Below are 19126 nucleotides of genomic sequence, written 5' to 3' on the forward strand. Positions count from 1 at the left end.
TATGAAATAGGATTAAAAGCATATAAAAATGTTATCGTTGACATTTGCCAGATTAAGACTTTCCTAGAAATGCGAACACAAAATATAAGAGTCGGTATAAAGACTAGCAATCTGAGCGCCCCGCCCTATAAAACTAAAATGTTTTCGGGTTTGGAATCAGCTGGATATTTATAGGCGATGATAAAATGTCATCAGGGGTCTTGTTTCGCAAGATTTCTGGTTTTGTTTTACACCCCTGTCCAATTTAATTTTAAGTTTAATCATGGAACTACTAAACAATGTTTAGTAGCTGCACGGTATGACAATGCGCCTAGGTTATCTAACACTTGATTAGTCAAGAGGAACTGAATTTTGATTTCTCTATGGCTAGTTTTTACTCTTTTATAGGACTGTTTATGCTCGGAGCTCCATACCGATGGGACTGATGTAAACAAGCACAGATGCATTATAATTATGATATCGTTGATGTAGACGAGAAAGGTGTTCCAGACAAAAATAGACAAAACACTCTTGTATCATCATTATGATGAACTGATAGGCCTACACTTTCAAACAAAGGTATAATCCCCTTCTCCGCTAAGCTTCCTTTTCACTTTCCGACTCAATTCGTGTTTTTTTTTCCTCGTCTCCACTCCTCTTGTTCTTAACCTGCTCTCACTCTGCTTCAGTTTTATATGATCGAGAAGTATACAGGGACCATGTGTCATACACACCACGCACACACACACACACACACACACACACACACACACACACACACACACACACACACACAGCACCTATACACAGGAATATGATAGACGCAACAACAACAACGACAAAATTGATATGTGCTTACTCGCAGGATTATAAGACAGTAAATGTGTGTGTTTAGATAAAAATGTAGGCCTATAAGTGATCAGGAGTTCCATATTTTGCCCCTGCGACAATTGCTCCCATGATATCTGCATGGTGCTAATCCATACATAAATTCTAACCACAAACAATTCTAATCCCTAATCTTAATTCTCACATCAAATTAAACCTTAAATCCTATTACAGCCCTAACCCAGCCCCAAGTCCTTGGGGGCAAAAATGAGAAGTCCCAGGAGCACTAAATGTCGTGTCAGGGATCCGGGTTTAGGATGTATGACTTAGTATGATAGTGCGTGTTTCATGGTTGCAAGATTTTTATATTGAGCAAATTGATTGCTAGGTGTAGAACAATATGTGTAGAATTCTACATTTAAATGCTGACATTAATTCACAGCATTTTGAGATGGTCAGAAGGGGGAGGGTGTGGGAGGGACTATCTCCCACCCACACGACGGAGCTTTTGCATTCTGCGTAAATAGCACACTGAAATTCAACGATCTGGAATCTATTCGGGGGAAATATTTAGAAAAGTTAACTAAATGAAAAGCTTGAGAAACAAGTATTGAGGCCATTCGAACATGAATTACTTCATCATATTTCTGCTTTCGCGTCTTTTCACTGTGTATAGTTAATGGCGATGGAACTTGAGGAGGGAAGATGTTATAGGATGGAGTTCCCCCTCCTCCTCCTCCTCCTCCTCCTCCTCCAGAGAATATTTGAATTTTTAGAATTGAAATTCAACAATCTGGTGCACTCTTTTGGTGGAATTTTGAGAAAGTTTTCAATCATAAAAGTTAGAAATATTACCATATCCCTAAATAAATTCAGTGATATGGTAACCGAATGGTTCAATGTTGTGCAATGCTGTTTTTAGCGCAAACGCTGACGCGCTCTTAAATGGAATGGCTAGTAACCGATCAGTGGGAATCAGTGGGAATGCTGAGGGATGATTGTTCCAATTCTGGTGGGATTCATTTAAGAGTACATTATATATCTACTGTTGTGTGAAAATCATTTGCTTCAGAACGGTCTCATATTCAAGTAATGTGCAGATTAATGCCCCGTCACTGACCAGGCACGCTAACCTGGCAACATTAAACTACACATTACTTGAATACGAGACCATTCTGAAGCAAATAAGTTTCACACAACAATAGATATATAATGTCCTCTTAAATAAATCCCAGAAGGATTGGAACAATCATCCTCCAGCATTCCCACTGATTCCCACTGATCAGTTACTATAGCCATCCCCTTTAAAGGGGCTTGCTTACTATGTGTTATATATTACAAGACAAGCAATGATACAGATAGTGAGGATAATAATAATACTCTGGCAGTAAGATTTATGAATTTACTCCATCCCCCGTTGTATGCGTCTCTCGATAAATATCTAATGACGTTCCCATTAGAGGCAGAAAAAAATTGTACTAGTATTTAGCGATCAGAAGTATGGAATACAAAAGCGAAGTGACGAGGACGAAGATTAGGATAAGAAAAATAATAATGATGATGATGATGATGGTGATGATAATAATAATGATGATAATAATAACAATAATACTAATAATAACAACAACAACAACAACAATAATAATAATAATAATAATAATAATAATAATAATAATAACATAATAATGATAATAATGATAATAATAATAATAATAATGATTATAAGAAGAAGAAGAAGAGGTAAAAAGACTTAGAAGAGTGATAATCATAATTACGATAACCCCGGAAGAATACGACTAGTAATGTAGTAAAAAGATATATTTCCCTGAAACCTGGGAGGAGGATGATTATACATGGCATCCCCACCTTGTATTTAGGGAGATCCATACCCCCGACCGATATGAAGAGACAATTCAATGTAAGTCGGGATAGAAAAAAGTTTAATAATGTTTGGTTTGCGAAATTACTGCCTGGTGAATTGCATGTTTATTTGTGTGCCTTTGTGCCTTGTTTGCAGGTAGTTTTCTGCATTTATCGCAAAATAAATGTTTACATGACAAAATGATCAGATGATAAACAATGGTTATACAGTAAAAGTAGATTCGATAGATACAAACCTTATACAAACACATCATATTTGCGTGTTGTGGGTTCCGGTTGAATGTAAGACATAATTAAAATAGGGCCTAAAGGATTTATCAATTTTTCATAGGAAAACAAAATGAAAAAAAAAAATGTTTGATCAATACAAAGTAATAGTGTTTTAATCTAGAACTCGTCGAATATGCATCATTGCTACGACACAACAGGCATATTGTTTTAGTATATTGTGTAACCCCAACATGATGAAACGATGACAACGGCTAGAGTGATGTATAATAACATCAAGTTTGATTTTCTATTCATAGCTACTTTAGTTGCTGTTTGGAATGTACATATTGTCACTTTTTAAAGATAATTTCCGATTTTTTCAATGCCAGAAGAGATCAATACTGCACTGATATAGGATACATTCAGTTATCTTTCTTATCATGTCTCCAATATCCTTCTGACTCCACATATACGAGGGTTAGCCTTTGGTTTTTGCTTATGTTCTCTACCACTGGAAAATTTTGACATGTTTGTTGGTTGTTGCAATTGAAGTCAGATTACACGGTTATTCTATCTAGATCAACTGTACATAGTAAAAGTGGTGACTATTTGATGCGCCATGTAATACCAAAAATAATACAGGACTGCGACATTTATCAATTTCATGGAGACATTTCCTTCGCCTTCCTACTCCTAGAAAGTCAGTCGTTCTCTGGCGCTGGTCAGATTGTTGGTACCAGCGGCTAGCTGGCTGCGCTTTACAGGGCAGGCAGCTAGGGATCCGGACGCTTTACGCCCGTCACCCCGTCTGATTGCATGCTTACAACGCTAACATTTGAACATGGCTGACAGCGGGAAGGTGAACACAGTGATGAATTCTACTGAGGCGAAGCCGCAGATTAAGCAAGAGGACAGATCAAAAACTGTAGATGAAAAGAAGTATGCCTTATTTTCAAAAGACTCGATCAAGATCATGGCGGAATCTGCTGGTTTTGATGGTGTCTCTGACGAAATAGCAGCAACTTTAGCTGAAGATGTGTGCTACCGACTTCGGGAGGCAGTGCAGGTTTGCTCAGTCCCATATATTAATGTTTATGTCGTATAAATGAATAAACACCATCCCTCCTGATCCTAAACCGCACCGACCCGAACGCGCTGGTTTATCCCACAGAATCCTCATCCCTGCTTGTTCTCCTGTCTACAGTATGTGAAATATAACTGCGTGAAGTTATTTAGTGTGAAATTTAGCCATAACTTTCATGTGTTCATGAGCTGTTTGTTGCAAAGCAAGTTCTACAGGGGGATATGAATATGGGAAGACTTCATATAGAAACTCTACTGTAAAACTAGCCCCGGAGACCCGCCGCTCTGCGGCGGGGTCCTGGCGGCTACCCCGCAGTTTCGTTCAAGTGAGAATCACGAACAACTCCCTATTGCCACATATACGGCAACTTCACAAATAAACCATGGCTAAATGTCCATCATAAACACAGTGACAATATAAAATGAAATATACACTACCCCATTGCCTTGGTCCTTCTCACCAATTTATCTGGAAACTGCATAATTTTCCACATTTTTTAGGAGTAGGCGGTCTGCCCTAGTGGAGAGCTTTGCTGCTATTTTGAACGTGTATATCCATCAGTACGCATCTACGCATGCGTAAACAATGACGTCAACGTTACGGACGCAAAAGGATATGAATAATGCATCATCGCACGGTGAATATGCATCATGTAGCGAGTAATACAGCTGTCAATGCGCTGCACTGAATGCATTGTGTGCGCATGTGCAAGTGATTGTGAGTTTTAGTGAGCATTGGTGAGCTGAAGATATTTGCCTTATAAGACAGCATTTTCTGCATCATAAGCAATGAAATGCATCAAACAGTCGCCGATGTGAATCATTTAGGTTTAGTCGACCCATGTAAGTATTCCCAGTAGTTTTTGTTGAAAAATTAAGGAAATACAGCGCCGGAACGGCACCCGTTTGGTACAACATTAAAATATCGATGCCAAAACGGCGCAGCCCCAACACTGTACGTTGTACGTTGGGGCTGCTGGTTGCAGTTACTGTAAAACATGATATATTCGCGGCATGAATTTTTCGCGAATTGGAGCCGACGGCCTTTTTTGCGGCATGAAATTTTCGCGAACTGCCACTGGCCTTCAATGCATATAGTGTAGACAAGAACTTTCGCGCACATTTTAATTTCGTGAATCTTGCCGCTCGCGAAATTCGCGAAATTAAAATGCACGCGAAAATTCCTCGTTTTACAGTAGTCTAGACCTATTCCATCCATTCACTGCACTGTGCTGTGGCACTGCACTGTAAACATTATTGCTGCTAAATGCTGTCTGTTGGATAGCCTGCACTGCTTTACCAGGTATCCATCTTTTTGGCTGATACGTGAAGTAATGGCATACATTTTACAGTATCATGGAAATAATCTAAAGGAAAATGGAATTTTGAAAGCGCAAGGAAAATGCATATAAATATTATGTTGTGTACAGTGTATGTTAAACTTAATTGTGCAATGATACATGTGTCATGTATGTGTTTGGAGTGGCTATAAGATTTCACATCAGCACCAACTATAAAGAGAAAAAAGCTTATCATTTGTCTTTTTCGTCTTCTTCTCTTTTGCTTGTACACCCAGGCCAGCGCCCAGTTTATGAAGCACAGTAAGCGTAAGCGAATGACCACAGAAGACTTCAATAAGGCTCTTCGATGGAGTGATGTAGAGGTAGGATATGCCAATATCAAGAGTACGGTATGTCATGTGTCATGAGATTGATTGTAGTCATAAAGTAAAGTTTAATGCACTTTTGTCTTGATACCCTTTATTCGATCTGTATAAAAATTATGATGAACAATGGGATTTATGATTATGACTTTGATGATGATTATTGTATTTTATTATTATTATTATTATTATTATTGTTATCATTATTATTATTATTATTATTATTATCATTATTAATATCAATTATTGTTATCACCACCCACTTCTGTCTATATGAATGTTCATTGGTAGACTGGCAAAATAGCCTGGCAACAGGGAAAAACAAAAGAAAGAAAATAAAATGCTCAGATAATGATAATGGGCAATTCCGCAGTTAGGTGGACATGACATGGATAAAAGAAATGTGCCTCTTTATCTTACTCTTTAATATAGGTATCAACTAATGCCATGGATGTTCACCAATCATTAAGGTCTTTCAAATTCAGTAGATTTTATTTTTCGTATTTATTGATTTTGCGAGATCTAAAACATCATTTAAAATGTACATGTGGGACTGGGGATGCTGAAATTCACTTAAATGCAAATTACAGTGGGTTCCTTTGAAATTTTTTCCTCAAAGTTTTGCTAAAGGGTAAAAGATGAATACATTTAAATATTCCAGAAGTCATGTGACTTTTTTGTCAATTACAAAAGGGTGAAATGACCTGCGGAATTACTCCGGACAAATGTAACGTTACTAACTGTAACGTTACTAACCATGCTTTTGGGGGTCTAGCTAAGAAATTATCGGTCGAACTGCTAAAAAAATTTGCGTGAACACTTGCTATGATGCAATAATTGAAATTAATGCAACACTTTCTTTGAAGTAACTTGAATATTTGCACACTTTTTGTAACAAGACATTGATTTTTTTGTCATGTCCTTTTTTCGTAACGTTACTAACCAGCCCTTTAAGTTGCCATAGCAATTCTAATATTTCTCGGATTGTATTCATTCTTTTCTGTATCATAAACCTGGGAAGGATGAACTTGTTTTTGACATAATTTTGACTTGAAATGAATAAATGGAAATTTAGTAGTAAAAAGAAATATCTAAATTTGTTCAAATGTAACGTTACTAACCGCGGAATTGCCCTAATGTATTTCTACCTTGCAGCCCATTCATGGATATGGTTCAAATGAGCCCTCTGTATTCAGGCAAGTGAAAGATACAGAGCTGTACTTTGCTGAAGATCGTGACCTAAGCCTCTCAGAAATTGCCATGGATACGAAGACGCCCCTCGACAACGGGAGAACATCTCTGAAGGGTGAGCTGCGCTCCACAGTCCATGTGTCTTTGGCAGATATGCTGTACTACTGTAATTTCATGCATTTTTTAATCAAAACCTTTGTTTTAAGTAAGCCTTTTTAAAACAAGAAAAAATAGATACACCTGTACTAGAATAAGATGTAGCATTAAAATGAAATAAGTCACATGCAGTACTAATATACAAATTGGCTTTGAACTTCTTGTGCAGAGAATGCACATTATTTTCTTTTCAGTTAAGTCAAATGAATGGATGTAAGTTGTATATATAATCATATTAATGGTTAAAAGTATCTTTGTGCAATGGAGTAACAAAGGGAGCCCTCAAGTCAAAGACAAGATTTGTATTCATTTTTGCCAGTCTCATCCATGTAGTTGTAGCTGACAAATTTTCTTTTGTGCTTACAGCAAACTGGCTGACCATAGAGGGTGTGAACAAAGTATCAGCATCACATAGCGACCAAGGTAAGAGCAAGATTTAGTGTCATGGCATCTTGTAGAGTACATTCGTTGACGGTTTCCATGGTGGTAGAACATTTGGTGGGTGGTTTCATGGCACACTATGTATCCTTACCATGAAACCACCCACACTCATATGGAGCTTGAAGTACTGGTACATACCCTCTTCAAGCAAGCAAGTATAGAATACACCTTATGAATGTCATTGCCAAAACCAGTGATATGACATCATTCTAGATTTCTATGCTATGATTTTTTTTTCATTTATTTCACTGGTCCTGGTACAAGGTATTGCTCTCACAGAAATGGTCTCACATTGTTTTCATTGTAGAGAGTTGAAATGTGTTAGTATTAATACTTCCCGGTCATTAACAGCATTGTAGATAATTCTGCTAATTGGCCAATAAGTTGCCACCCAACAGAAAGAGACAAATAACATATATTTTTTCTAGTTATTAGGAACATTAATCTGGTGTAGCATGTTGTTGACAATGAGGTACTGTAAATATCAAATAAAGCACTTTTACATACTCTGTGGTCTCTTTGAAAGTTACCTATCTGTTGGACAGTTGAGTAAATATTGGCAGTATGTGCAGTGTCTGTAATTAAGCATTTTATCATAAGTATTTTCATTTGAATGCTTCATTGCTTCATTTATATTCATTGCATGTTTGTAAGCCATACATCTGAAGAGAGAGGGCTCAGTTTTATTTTTGACTTGTTCAATTGAACATTTGCTTTGTGTAATTGGAAGGTTTATGAGACTTAGTTGGGAAAACAATTGGTCACCTAATGGTACCTCTTTTATGTCCATATTTAAGAAATACCAGTAGTCTGATTTTCTACTGTAAGAATGGCAATTTTACTGGACTTGAAATTGTGTGTGTTGGGAAAAGTGATGGTGGCACTTGTGTAAGACTCATAATTTTATAGATAATGAGAGCAGGAGATGATGGAAGACATTCTAATGAGATGTTTTGTTTTCTTTTTCTTCACAACAAATAATCAGATTCTTTGTTATTTCATGACTGGGTGATATGCTTCAGGGAGTTGTAGTGCATTCCTTGAGGCTTGGTTCTTAAATAAAAAATGAAAGAGAAGGAAGGTCTGATTCTTTCAGAAACCATGAAAGCAGTGATGTACCATCAAGTTTTGAATGCTGCTTTGTGATTTTCATGATCAGGTCTTTTGCACACAAAGGACATGCTGTCATCAGATCAGGTGATCTACTACCAGCAGCTGGTCAGGGCTGTTCTTGGGACAGACAATGAGGCTGCAAAGGTAGGTCTATTCCTGTCCACTCAGGGCTTCACTTTCTCCTAAACTGCTGCTGCTGCTGCATTGCTATAGTCCTCATAGAAATGTCGACATTTTCTTGTGCTCTTGTTCTTGCCACGGCCATTTCTCCATTCGTCCACTTCCTGATGTTGTCAAATCCATCCTGTTTTCCTACATCCTGGCTTGGCCTTCTCCTCTTCCTCTCCTTCTACCATTATCTGAATAAGGCTGTCTGATTGGTGTTTCCAATGTCCATACATAGACAGCTCCATCTACCTAAATGGGCAAGCATGTCTCCTTCTACTGAAGCTCCTGCTCTTAGGCGAATCCATACATTGGTATTCCTATCTCTCCAGCTGACCTGAAGTATTCTACGCCACTCCCATAGCTCAAATGATTCTATCATCTTTATGTGACTCTGCTTTAAAGTCTAAGTTTCTGCACCTGCCCCACCTTAATGACAGCGAGGTATGATATCCTATAAGATGTGCAATTGAAATCTGTAGGAAATTATTGGAAAAATCAGGTGTAATTACTTTAACAAGTTCCAAAAGTTGTACTCGGTGCGGTGCTAAGTTCTATAAAGTGATTGTATTCATGTTTCGAAGGAGTTCCTCAAATGTTTGTAATTTTCTGCCATTTTATTCTCTCCCTGTATCCAGACCTTGTTGAACGATCTTCAGACAAGTAGCAAGATAGCCTGTTTGCTGCCCTCTCTTGTCAACTTTGTCTCGGAAGGGGTCAAAATAGTCAGTCTTGAGCTACATCAACTGAAGGGGCTGCTTTATGTTGTTGATGCGCTTGTCAGGAACAAGTTTCTCTATTTAGGACCCTATGTGAGTAACTCTGACTTCATCTGCAACTCTAAAAAGTCTCTATATATACTCTTTGTCCCCAAAGACTGTCCAGATAGACATTAACACATTGGCCTGAATTCACGAAGGTGGTACAAATGAAACCATGGTTTAAACCATGGACAAAAACCACGGAGCGCCAAGTGTCGCACAGAATATTTATATTATATATTACAAAATTGGTCATTTCGTCGATAAAATGACCATTTCGTTGAGGAAGTTATCATTTTGTGGACGAAATGTTCATTTAGTTACAAAATGATGTCATTTCGTTACAAAATAATAATTTCATCGACGAAAAGACTGATTTCATAACGAAATATTCCGTGCGACACTTAGCGCTCCATGGTTTTTGTCCATGGTTTAAACCATGGTTTCATTTGTACCACCTTCTTGCATTCAGGCCTTAGAGGCAATTCATGATGTTCGTCTAACTTATTTTCTTCGTATGGAACCTGATCTGAATTGCCATCAGGTCTTTCTTCTTTTTTTTCTGAATTTCAAGATGCACAAAGACTTTGAATTTTTATTCTTTTCTATTTAATCCAATAATCAGTGTAAATTAGTATCATATCTATAGATTTAGATATTTAATGATTTACCCATATTTCCCCCCTGCCGTCTTTCATGTGGGTTTCCCTTGTAATCCATACATTTATCAATGTTATGTCCACTTCAATGTCATGTGGAATCTTAAGATTCATAAAGCTAAGGCCTCTACTCTATGGAATAATCTACCCCAGAAGTCAAGACAAATTACTAACATCAATAAATTCAAGTCTGCTTTGAAATTGCATCTTTTTACAGTCTAAACGAACATGGAACTTGATACCATTGCAATTGCAATTGTATATGCTATTATATTCTTTCCTTTTCTTGAGTGCATAGAGACATATGCGCTATGTGTTATGCGCTATGTAAGCATTGTTGATTATTATCATTATCATTGTGCCTGTAATTCATTTCATTTGCAGATGATCCAGCTGGTTTCCATGGTGATGTACTGCATCCTTGAGCCACTTGCAGTGTCCATCAACCCACTGAATGACCACTGGGGGCTGAGAGACTTTGCTGCCAGACTTCTCCAACCCATCCTCAGGTGCGCTTCACTGAGAGTATCCTTGTAATCCTTTCACTGTTCAAAACAAACAAACAGACACTCACAGATGAAAGTCATTCCCCAAGTTGATATGTTTTATTCTCAACTGGTTATAATTGCAAATATTTATAACTGCGATAAACATTTATAAATCAAAATAAGGTTTCTTTCTGAGGTTGGCATCCGTAGTTTGGCAGATTACATTTACATTAGATACCTTTCAATGGTACTCGCAAAAAAAACAAAAAGAAAACACACACACACACAAGACAAAACTTTTCTGAAGTTGATGTGATGATTTGACTGATATAGTTGCACAGTTGTACATACTTTGATTGGCATTTACGTCTTTCGTGAGGTTGACATCTTGGTTTTGAATGCCTTTTCCCTCTATACTGACATCACATTATTATTATTATTATTTTTTATGCCTCCGCCAACGAAGTGGCCGGAGGCATTATGTTTTCGGGTCGTACGTCCGTCCCGTTTTGTTTTTGTTGATATCTCAAAAACAGTGTGGTGGTTTTACATCAAACTTGGTATGAGGGTATATCCTGGGGGGATAATACTTTATTTGAATTTTAGGGTCACGGGGTCAAAGGTCACAGGTTATTTTGTGAAAAAAAAGGTTGAAAATTCATGTTTTTCTCCATATCTCGCAAATGGTTCAAGGTATCTTCATGGAACTTAGTATATATGCTTGTTCCAATGGGCAGTGATTATCTAGGGAAGCTGGGGGTCCTGGTTCAAAGGTCAGGGGGTCAAAGGTCAAGGTCAACTCCTCAAAATATCACTACTTTCCTTATATTTATGCAATGCCTGAAGGTTTTTGGTTTTTTTTTTAACTTGATGTATGCATGTATTACCCAATATATATTCTGTGGGAAGTTTCTTGCCAAAAGGTCAAAGGTCAAGTGAAAGTGCTGAATTGCACTTTTTCCTCCATATCTCAAAAGTAACTCAAGATATCATCATGAAACTTACATATTTATGCATGTTCAACCTAACAGTGATTCTCTTTGGAACTGTGAGGTCAAAGGTCAAAGGCCAGGTTTAGATAATGCTATTTTCCCATTTGATACTGAAATTATACTTTTTCTCAATACCTTGAAAATTACTCAATGCATAAACTTATGAAAGGGTCAAAAGTCAAGTAAAAATCATTAGTTCCCCAAATACCTGCACTCTGACATTTTAATCATTCATCCAATTGAACCTAGTTCTAGGAAAGTGAACATTCAGCACATTTGTGGCACACCTGTCATTTTAATATTTTGCCAATTGTGTGAAACTGTCATCACACATTGTCAAGACATTGTACTATAGACCTATTAGGAGAATCATGCATTATGGTGGAGGCATATCAGTCGCCGTAGCGATATATCTAGTTTTTTTTTTTGGCTTTGACATGTTAGGTGATCTTCCTCATGTCATAGCCTGGGTCTTTTGATATAACAATTTCTCTCCCCTTTTATGACTGAGTTACCTCCGGAGTTATATTTCACAAATCAGCCCATTTCTGTTTTTAGACTATTTGATGACAAAGAGGAAAAAATATTAAAGTAATTTAAAGTTTTATGACATGATTTTTACATTAAAGACATCAGTCTATGTATCAATCTATTTGTATGTTCTACATGTTGCATTTACCTACATTCATGATGCTCTCTCACTTAAATTTGTAATGGCATAGGAATCAGAATGCACTTTAATCAATGCAACTACCACTTTGCTTTTTTTCCTCCACTCAGATGTGCCAAAGATTCAAAGAGCAAGTTCTACCAGCAAATGTTGACAGCACTCCAGGAAGTGCTGAATGATCCGGCCAGGCCGCTGTGCACATACTATGGGGCAGTTATGGGACTCATAGCCCTTGGACCCCAAGTAAGACTGTCATAGATATTTTTGTTTTTCTGTGTATGTTCATGCGTACAAATGTAAAATGTATTATTTACAAAAGACAGATATGTTACCATCATGTACTTTCACATATACCCTGTTTGTGTTATATGCAGGTTCGTTGTCCGTGTAGAATATGACTTACTTAAAGTGGACATGTTTCCTGTTTTCGACTTTGCACCCAAGCTGTCATGCTATGTGATATGTTTTTTGTATTATGGTTGGCACACTTGCCTTGCAATATGCATGCTTTGGGTTTAAGCCATAGTCATTACTCTACAGCCCTTCAGCAAGAGTACACAAACGCACAAGCAGTGATTTTTTTTTTTTTTTTTTTTTTTTTTTTTTACAGTGCACTCCCACTTTAACGAACACAGGTTATACTAAAATTTTAGTTACAAAGAAGTAAATATTCACCCCCCCCCCCAAATCATCAGCTATATATCTTTACGTACATTATTTGTTCAGTTATAACAAAATTTTGATGTAACGAAAGAAAACTGCCAGTCCCAAGGACTTTGTTATAACAGGAGTCGACTGTATCATGATAATTCTTGTCAGGCCATTGAAGAGGTGCTGTGTCCACAGCTGGCCACATACTGGGTCACCTTACAGCAAGTCCTGGAGGAAACGGCCATCTCACAGGTCAAGGCAGATGGACACAAGGTCCATGGGGCTCTCCTGGTAAGTGAAACTTATCATCTGTGTACTTTAATTTGCAAATGCTGCATATCACTGGTGATTTTGAGTTAAAAGGGAATTCCAATCCAGTTAAAAGTTAGTCAGAAAAGCAAGAGTAAAATTTTTTATGCACATTTGAGAAAATTTGATCAAAATTGGACACAAATAAGGGAAGTTAGGGAATTGTAAAGTTTTGCTGTAAATTGTGACTTTTCACTGATGTTACTCAAAGTTAGTTTGGTGGCATTATTGATATTTATCACTTTTTCATTAATTTCTCCTTCACTTTCTTTTGCTTTCCAGATGGCTGCTGAAACATTACTTCGTTACAAGTACCACGAGGGTGTCTCTGACCCGGAGCTGCCCAGCCAAATAAGTTCTCCCTGCGACAGTCCGCGCCACCTGCCAGAATTTGCCTTTGGCACAGCCAGTCGCGTTATCCAGCTGCGCTCGCTGTCCTCGTCGGGGAGCCTTACTCCGCCCCTCAAGGAAAAGTCCGTGGAGAAAGCAAGGGCGAACGGTTTTGTTGAGCTATACACAGAACTCTACTCATATTTTGGGGACAGCTTGAGCGTTAGACTCGGTATTGAGGTCAACGTGCTGCAAGTGCTTTCCCAGCTTGACAAGCGAATCGAACACAGTGCCTCCTTGAACGAACTCGTCAATGAGCGGGTCACCTTCGATGGGACCATGTTCAGGCGCCATCGGCCAAACGCCACAAATACATTTCCTCCCCCACCCCGGTCGAAGGTGGACGCGGCGGAGGAGGCGAAGCCCAAACCACAGAGTCGGCCACCGAAGCCCGGCAGCTCAACGCACAGGTCGCAGAGCCTCAGAACAAGGCAGGGCAAGACCAGCAAACGATTCCGGACCCGTTCGGGTGGGGTGAGGGATGCCTTCCAGCCAACAAAGCTTTTGAAACATCCTGCCAAGAGAGGGAGTGCCCCGCAGTTAGAGAGCCGAGTCTGGCAAGTGAGCATCAAAATGCCACCAGTAGGCAAGGCCAAGAGGACGAAAGTGAAAAGATTGGGAATGCCGTCCACCAGGAACCTCCCAAGCATACATGCAACGCTCTAGCACCCCTGGATGTCTTGTTGACTCTCTACTTTTTGCCAAACAGGTAGCTCTCTGGTAACGTGGACCAGTGCTTTCAGTTATATTTGGTAGATGTTCTTGCAATATTCAACACTATCTCCTATTGAAGGCCAAAGTGTAATTGAAAAGCCTTGATGTTTGAGTCTCCTGTTGTTGAGGTTTTTATATCGTGATGTTAAACAGACAGGACAACTGTTGGAAAATTAATGCACACGAATCAAGGAAACTACAAATACTTTTACAAGTTTGGTTGTTTGCATAATTTCATGCTTATTTGTCTTGTTTTGCTCAAAGAAAAAAATAGGGTCCCTTTTTTAGCAACACTTTGGCATGTATTTGCCCTTTTGTAGATCACAGTAAACAGATTTGTTATTGTGAATATTAGTCCAGTGGTTATTGAGTCCTTACAGCTGGAAAAACTTTTAGCAAATTTTAAGCCTATAGATGCCATGAAGGAAAATACCACTACTAGTGAGATTTCAGTCTTTTCTTTTCCCATCTAAGAGGAATTCTGTGCCGTAGAGTTGCCTATTCATAATTTGTATTCATTTCGTATGTAATCATGATCCGAAAGCGATGTTTTTTGTGTTTAAGATTCTTCAACAAATGACAGCAGTATGTAAGCAAAGGGAGGATGAGTAACTGGGAACGACTTTCATCCTTTGTCACTTTTGTTCTGCCAGGTAGTCCAAACAAAGTATTTTTGAGTGATGTCAGTGAGGCACCATGTAAAAGAGACCGATGTTCCTCCTCCCTAGCCCCCCCCCCCCCCCCCCCCCCCCCGCAAAAACAAGAAAAAGGAAACGAAATTATTTGATATTAATTCTTTGTGAAAAAAGCAAAAAAAGGGAAAACAGCAGCAAGGCATCAACAAGAGGTGCTCATCAATGATACGGTGCAAAGAAAAACAACATCAATCAAGTGGTGTATACAAAACATTGTGTAGAAAAACCCCATCTCATGTTATTGAATGGTTATGATCATGGTTATGCAGCTTTCTCACTGCACTTTTAGTGAGTAATCCTTGGTTCAAACCCCACTATGGCATTTATGTCCTTGAGTATACAAGCCTTATTATACTTAATAGTCTCTACTCAGGTGTGTGAATAAATGAGGACAAGGTGAACAGCTTTAATGTCACTGTGATTGAGATGAGTGTGCGCCACCATATTGATGCTTGGCTCCCCCCCCCCCCCCCCCCCAGAGCAGAGAAGTGCACTGGGGGTATGGCCCTGATTCCAATGAGAGGTAGATGATGTGTTTTAAAGGGCTTTCATTGCCATGACCTTGCAACAAAGGGCAGTGGAAACGGGCTGCTCATTGCAAGAAATGCTGCAAATGCTGAGTTTATCACTACCACAAATAGTGACTACCAATTATTTCCTTCATCCATTTTCAAGCACTTGAGTTTGATTCTATGTTGATTATTGGTTTCAGCCATATGGAAATCACTGGTATGTTTTACCTTTTAAAGTCCAGAAATGCATTCAAGACATCCATGCCATGTGTTTCATTTCAAACAAGCTGACCATATCCCTTCAATTGTCTTAATGACATGGATAAGTATCTAGCTGTGGCATGAAGGAGCAAGTGTATAGGCAGCAAGCCGCATACTTAGTGGGTCTCCTGGTCTAGGCAGAATGTTCAACATTTCTTTATGTCATGGAACTTTCGTCTGTATTCAAATTATGTGTACAGATCCAATCTGAATAGTATGCAGGTATTAACTGCTTTGAGGGGCGTACAGTAAACAATCATTTGCCAAGAGGGAGAAATCACTGAGGGCAAATAGTCTTAACTGTGACCCCAAAAGAAGCAGTCAATTTATTTTTTAATTTTTTTAAATCCTAAATCACGGCTTTGAAGTGAAGTCATCATGCTACTGATCAGAGAAATCATATAAAGCATAATTTCACAATGTGCAAAACTAGATGCGTGTACAGATACATTTATGCACATCTTACCCACTAGCTGATTGCCAAGCAGTACATGTATAGTGAAAACTAATGACTGCACCTTTGACCAACCAGAGGTCTAGAAATTCTGAGAATCGTCAAGTAAGACCCGTTTACAGTGCGGGGCTGGACCAAGCCCAGCCTCGATTGCGAGGCCGAGCCCCGCAATTTTGTCCGTTTACACTGCCGGGCTCGGCCGCGCTTTTGATTCAAACCTTTCGATATTTTGTCGTAGTGGCGCTCTGCTTGTTAACAAACGCAATTTAGTATTGTCTGGTTTTCAGACCCTTTGCCAACTGAATTCCATGGCGACGAAGTCGCTGTTCGGGCAAAGGCCTTTGCCGAAAAAAAAATCCTTTGCAAGACAAAACCACCTTAAACTATACTAGTTTTCGACATTGAGGGGGTTAATATCCTGAATAGCGAAATAGTACAGGCAGAGGGTTTGGAAGCCAGACTAAAATTGGCCACGCATTTGGCCCAGTTTGCGTTTACACTGAGAAAAGGCCAGGCTCGGCCGCGGCTCAGCCACGGCCGAGACCACCTCTAGAGCGTGGCCAAATGCGAGGCCAATTTTGGCCTCGCATTTGGCCTTTTGCGCGTTTACACTGAAATGAAGGTGGGATGGGCCGCGGCCGAGCCTCGGCCGAGCCTCGTACTGTAAATGGGGTCTTAGGTACATATAAAGCTTCAATACTGCAGTGGAAAATGCAGGAGGTGCTAACCATGTTATCCATTTCTTTGAAGAGGACTGAACAAGTATGTTTGCATTCTTAAACAGCAATACTGCTGTGTTTCTTGCTTCTTTCAGACTTCATTGGAAGCGTGAAAATGTCTTGGACCAAGTGACCATTCTTATGCCTTTGCCTGGAAGGGTACCAAAGGCATTATTTCTTTGTTTGGATGACTCAAACAGTGGTCGAGCTGATGCTCAAGTCAAACGTCTTTTGATTTTGCTTTTTGGTGTTTTATGAAAGCTTCCTTTGAAAGGATGGGCTTTATGTGAATAGAAGTACAATGCAACAAAACATTTTTTTTTTTGAAAATGTGTATTTTCGAATATCATTTGAAGACAATTATCTGAAACACTGGGCTGTGTTCACCACGGGTGCACTACTTGTCGTCTTCGTAATGTGTTCGACACTATGATCACTCGTTAATGTAAATACATCGTCGTATTGGTGAATAAACACTGAGATATTTATTTGAATACTTGTATCTGGTGCTCATTTCTGTAATTCTCTGTCATGAATCATGTGACAGGCCTCAGCACTGTAAAGTCAACATTGGAGTAATTTTGTATTTCAGCTAGAAGGGATTACAAATTTCTTCACGGGTCTTGACAATATGAGTCGAATAAACTTATACTTTATTGGCCAAAAATACACAAGCATTTGCTTGTTTTTTCTTCGTAGAACCAATACATTAAATCTCAACATGTTTGGACTTATATGTATATATACACGGGCGGATCCAGGAATTCCGTAAAGGGGATGCGTCTTTGCAAAATTAAGGGGGAGGGGCGCACGCACCCCCATTTTTTCTTTTTATTTCTTTTGTTTTAACCAAAAATAAAGAGGGGATGTGCACCCGGTGTACACCCCTCTGGATCCGCCACTGATATATACATATATAATATATATGTATATATATATATATATATATATATATATATATATATATATATATATATATATATATTATATATATATATATACATATACATATGAAGGGTTTGTTTGCAAAAACCGATAAGTCCATTTTTGAAGATTTTGAAGTACGATCTCTGTCATAAAGTACAAAATAATACCTTTTAAATGATATACTGTAAAAGTGGATATTTTCGCGCGACTAATTTTTCGCGATTGGCCGGGTCAGAAGAGTTTCGCGTGTTTTTAATTCTGCGGAATCAAGACGGCATGCACAGGAACATATGGCAAGCAAAAATATTCGCGGGCTTTTATTTTCGCGCTAGTTTCTGGTTGCGCGAAATGCGCGAAAATTTCAACACCGCGAAAATTTCCACTTTTACAGTATTGGTCACTATGTATAAAGGTATATTTTTGAAGTTATGGTCAAAAGAAGCAAAAAATTTCTTATTATTCTCTTTATTTTTCTTGACCTTTAATCGCAAATATCTCCATTTGGCAAATATGGACTTATCGGTTTTTGCAAACAAACTCTTCATATATAATATACACATTGTATATACAAACTGTGACATGAAATGTAGTTGACCAGTGAAGTTTAGTGAAAGTGGATGTAAACTGAAAGGTTGTAATTGCCAATGTGCAATTCTACACCATGTTTGAGTTACCCAACTTTGAAGAACAATGCGAAATCAGCGGAGCAAAATTAAGTTTTTAAAATTGCTCAGAAAATAATAGAGATGGTAACTGAATATTAGGGTCCATATGGAAAAGACAGTGCAAAAACAGAGAAGCACAATATTTTCACAGTTTTTAAGTTATAAAGGTAATCATCAACTAGAGAAAATCAAACTCTTTACAATAGTACTGTGCATGTTACATAACAAGAAATATTTTAGAAGATATTGTCAAATCATTGCAATGTGCATTTATTTTGATTATTTCCCTTAGTTTTCAGCAGTTTTAATCTCAAATGTCTCAGGTTGATAAAAGTGGATGTATCGTTTTTGTTTTTGTTTTAGTTTAAACTCTTCATATGTTTCTACTAAAATTATATTGGTTGCTATCACATCAACAATATGCTAATTAAAGGAAACCAAAGCCCAAATATAAATGTGCATTGTGTGAAAGCAGCACTGTCATCAGGAAAACTGGACAACCCGTTCTAAAATTAGAATGTTCAGAGTTATGGTGCCGTCATCACAGGA

The 19126-nt window shown here is 38.4% G+C and overlaps 1 protein-coding gene across 1 annotated transcript; it reads left to right on the forward strand.

Moving 5' to 3' along the window:
* Positions 1 to 3757: 3757 nt before the first annotated feature.
* Positions 3758 to 14296, forward strand: LOC139722766 (TAF6-like RNA polymerase II p300/CBP-associated factor-associated factor 65 kDa subunit 6L). The gene is made up of 10 exons (XM_071634052.1): positions 3758 to 3964; positions 5558 to 5644; positions 6800 to 6950; positions 7358 to 7414; positions 8592 to 8689; positions 9349 to 9522; positions 10515 to 10639; positions 12391 to 12523; positions 13100 to 13222; positions 13523 to 14296. The coding sequence occupies exons 1-10, from the start codon at positions 3770 to 3772 to the stop codon at positions 14294 to 14296; spliced, it is 1917 nt and encodes a 638-aa protein (XP_071490153.1). The 5' UTR covers positions 3758 to 3769.
* The last annotated feature ends 4830 nt before the right edge of the window (positions 14297 to 19126 follow it).

The sequence above is a fragment of the Diadema antillarum genome, unplaced genomic scaffold (genome assembly GCF_040938485.1).
Source record: "Diadema antillarum isolate AM-2024a unplaced genomic scaffold, OU_Dant_1.0 scf00000171, whole genome shotgun sequence".
Taxonomy (NCBI): domain Eukaryota; kingdom Metazoa; phylum Echinodermata; class Echinoidea; order Diadematoida; family Diadematidae; genus Diadema; species Diadema antillarum.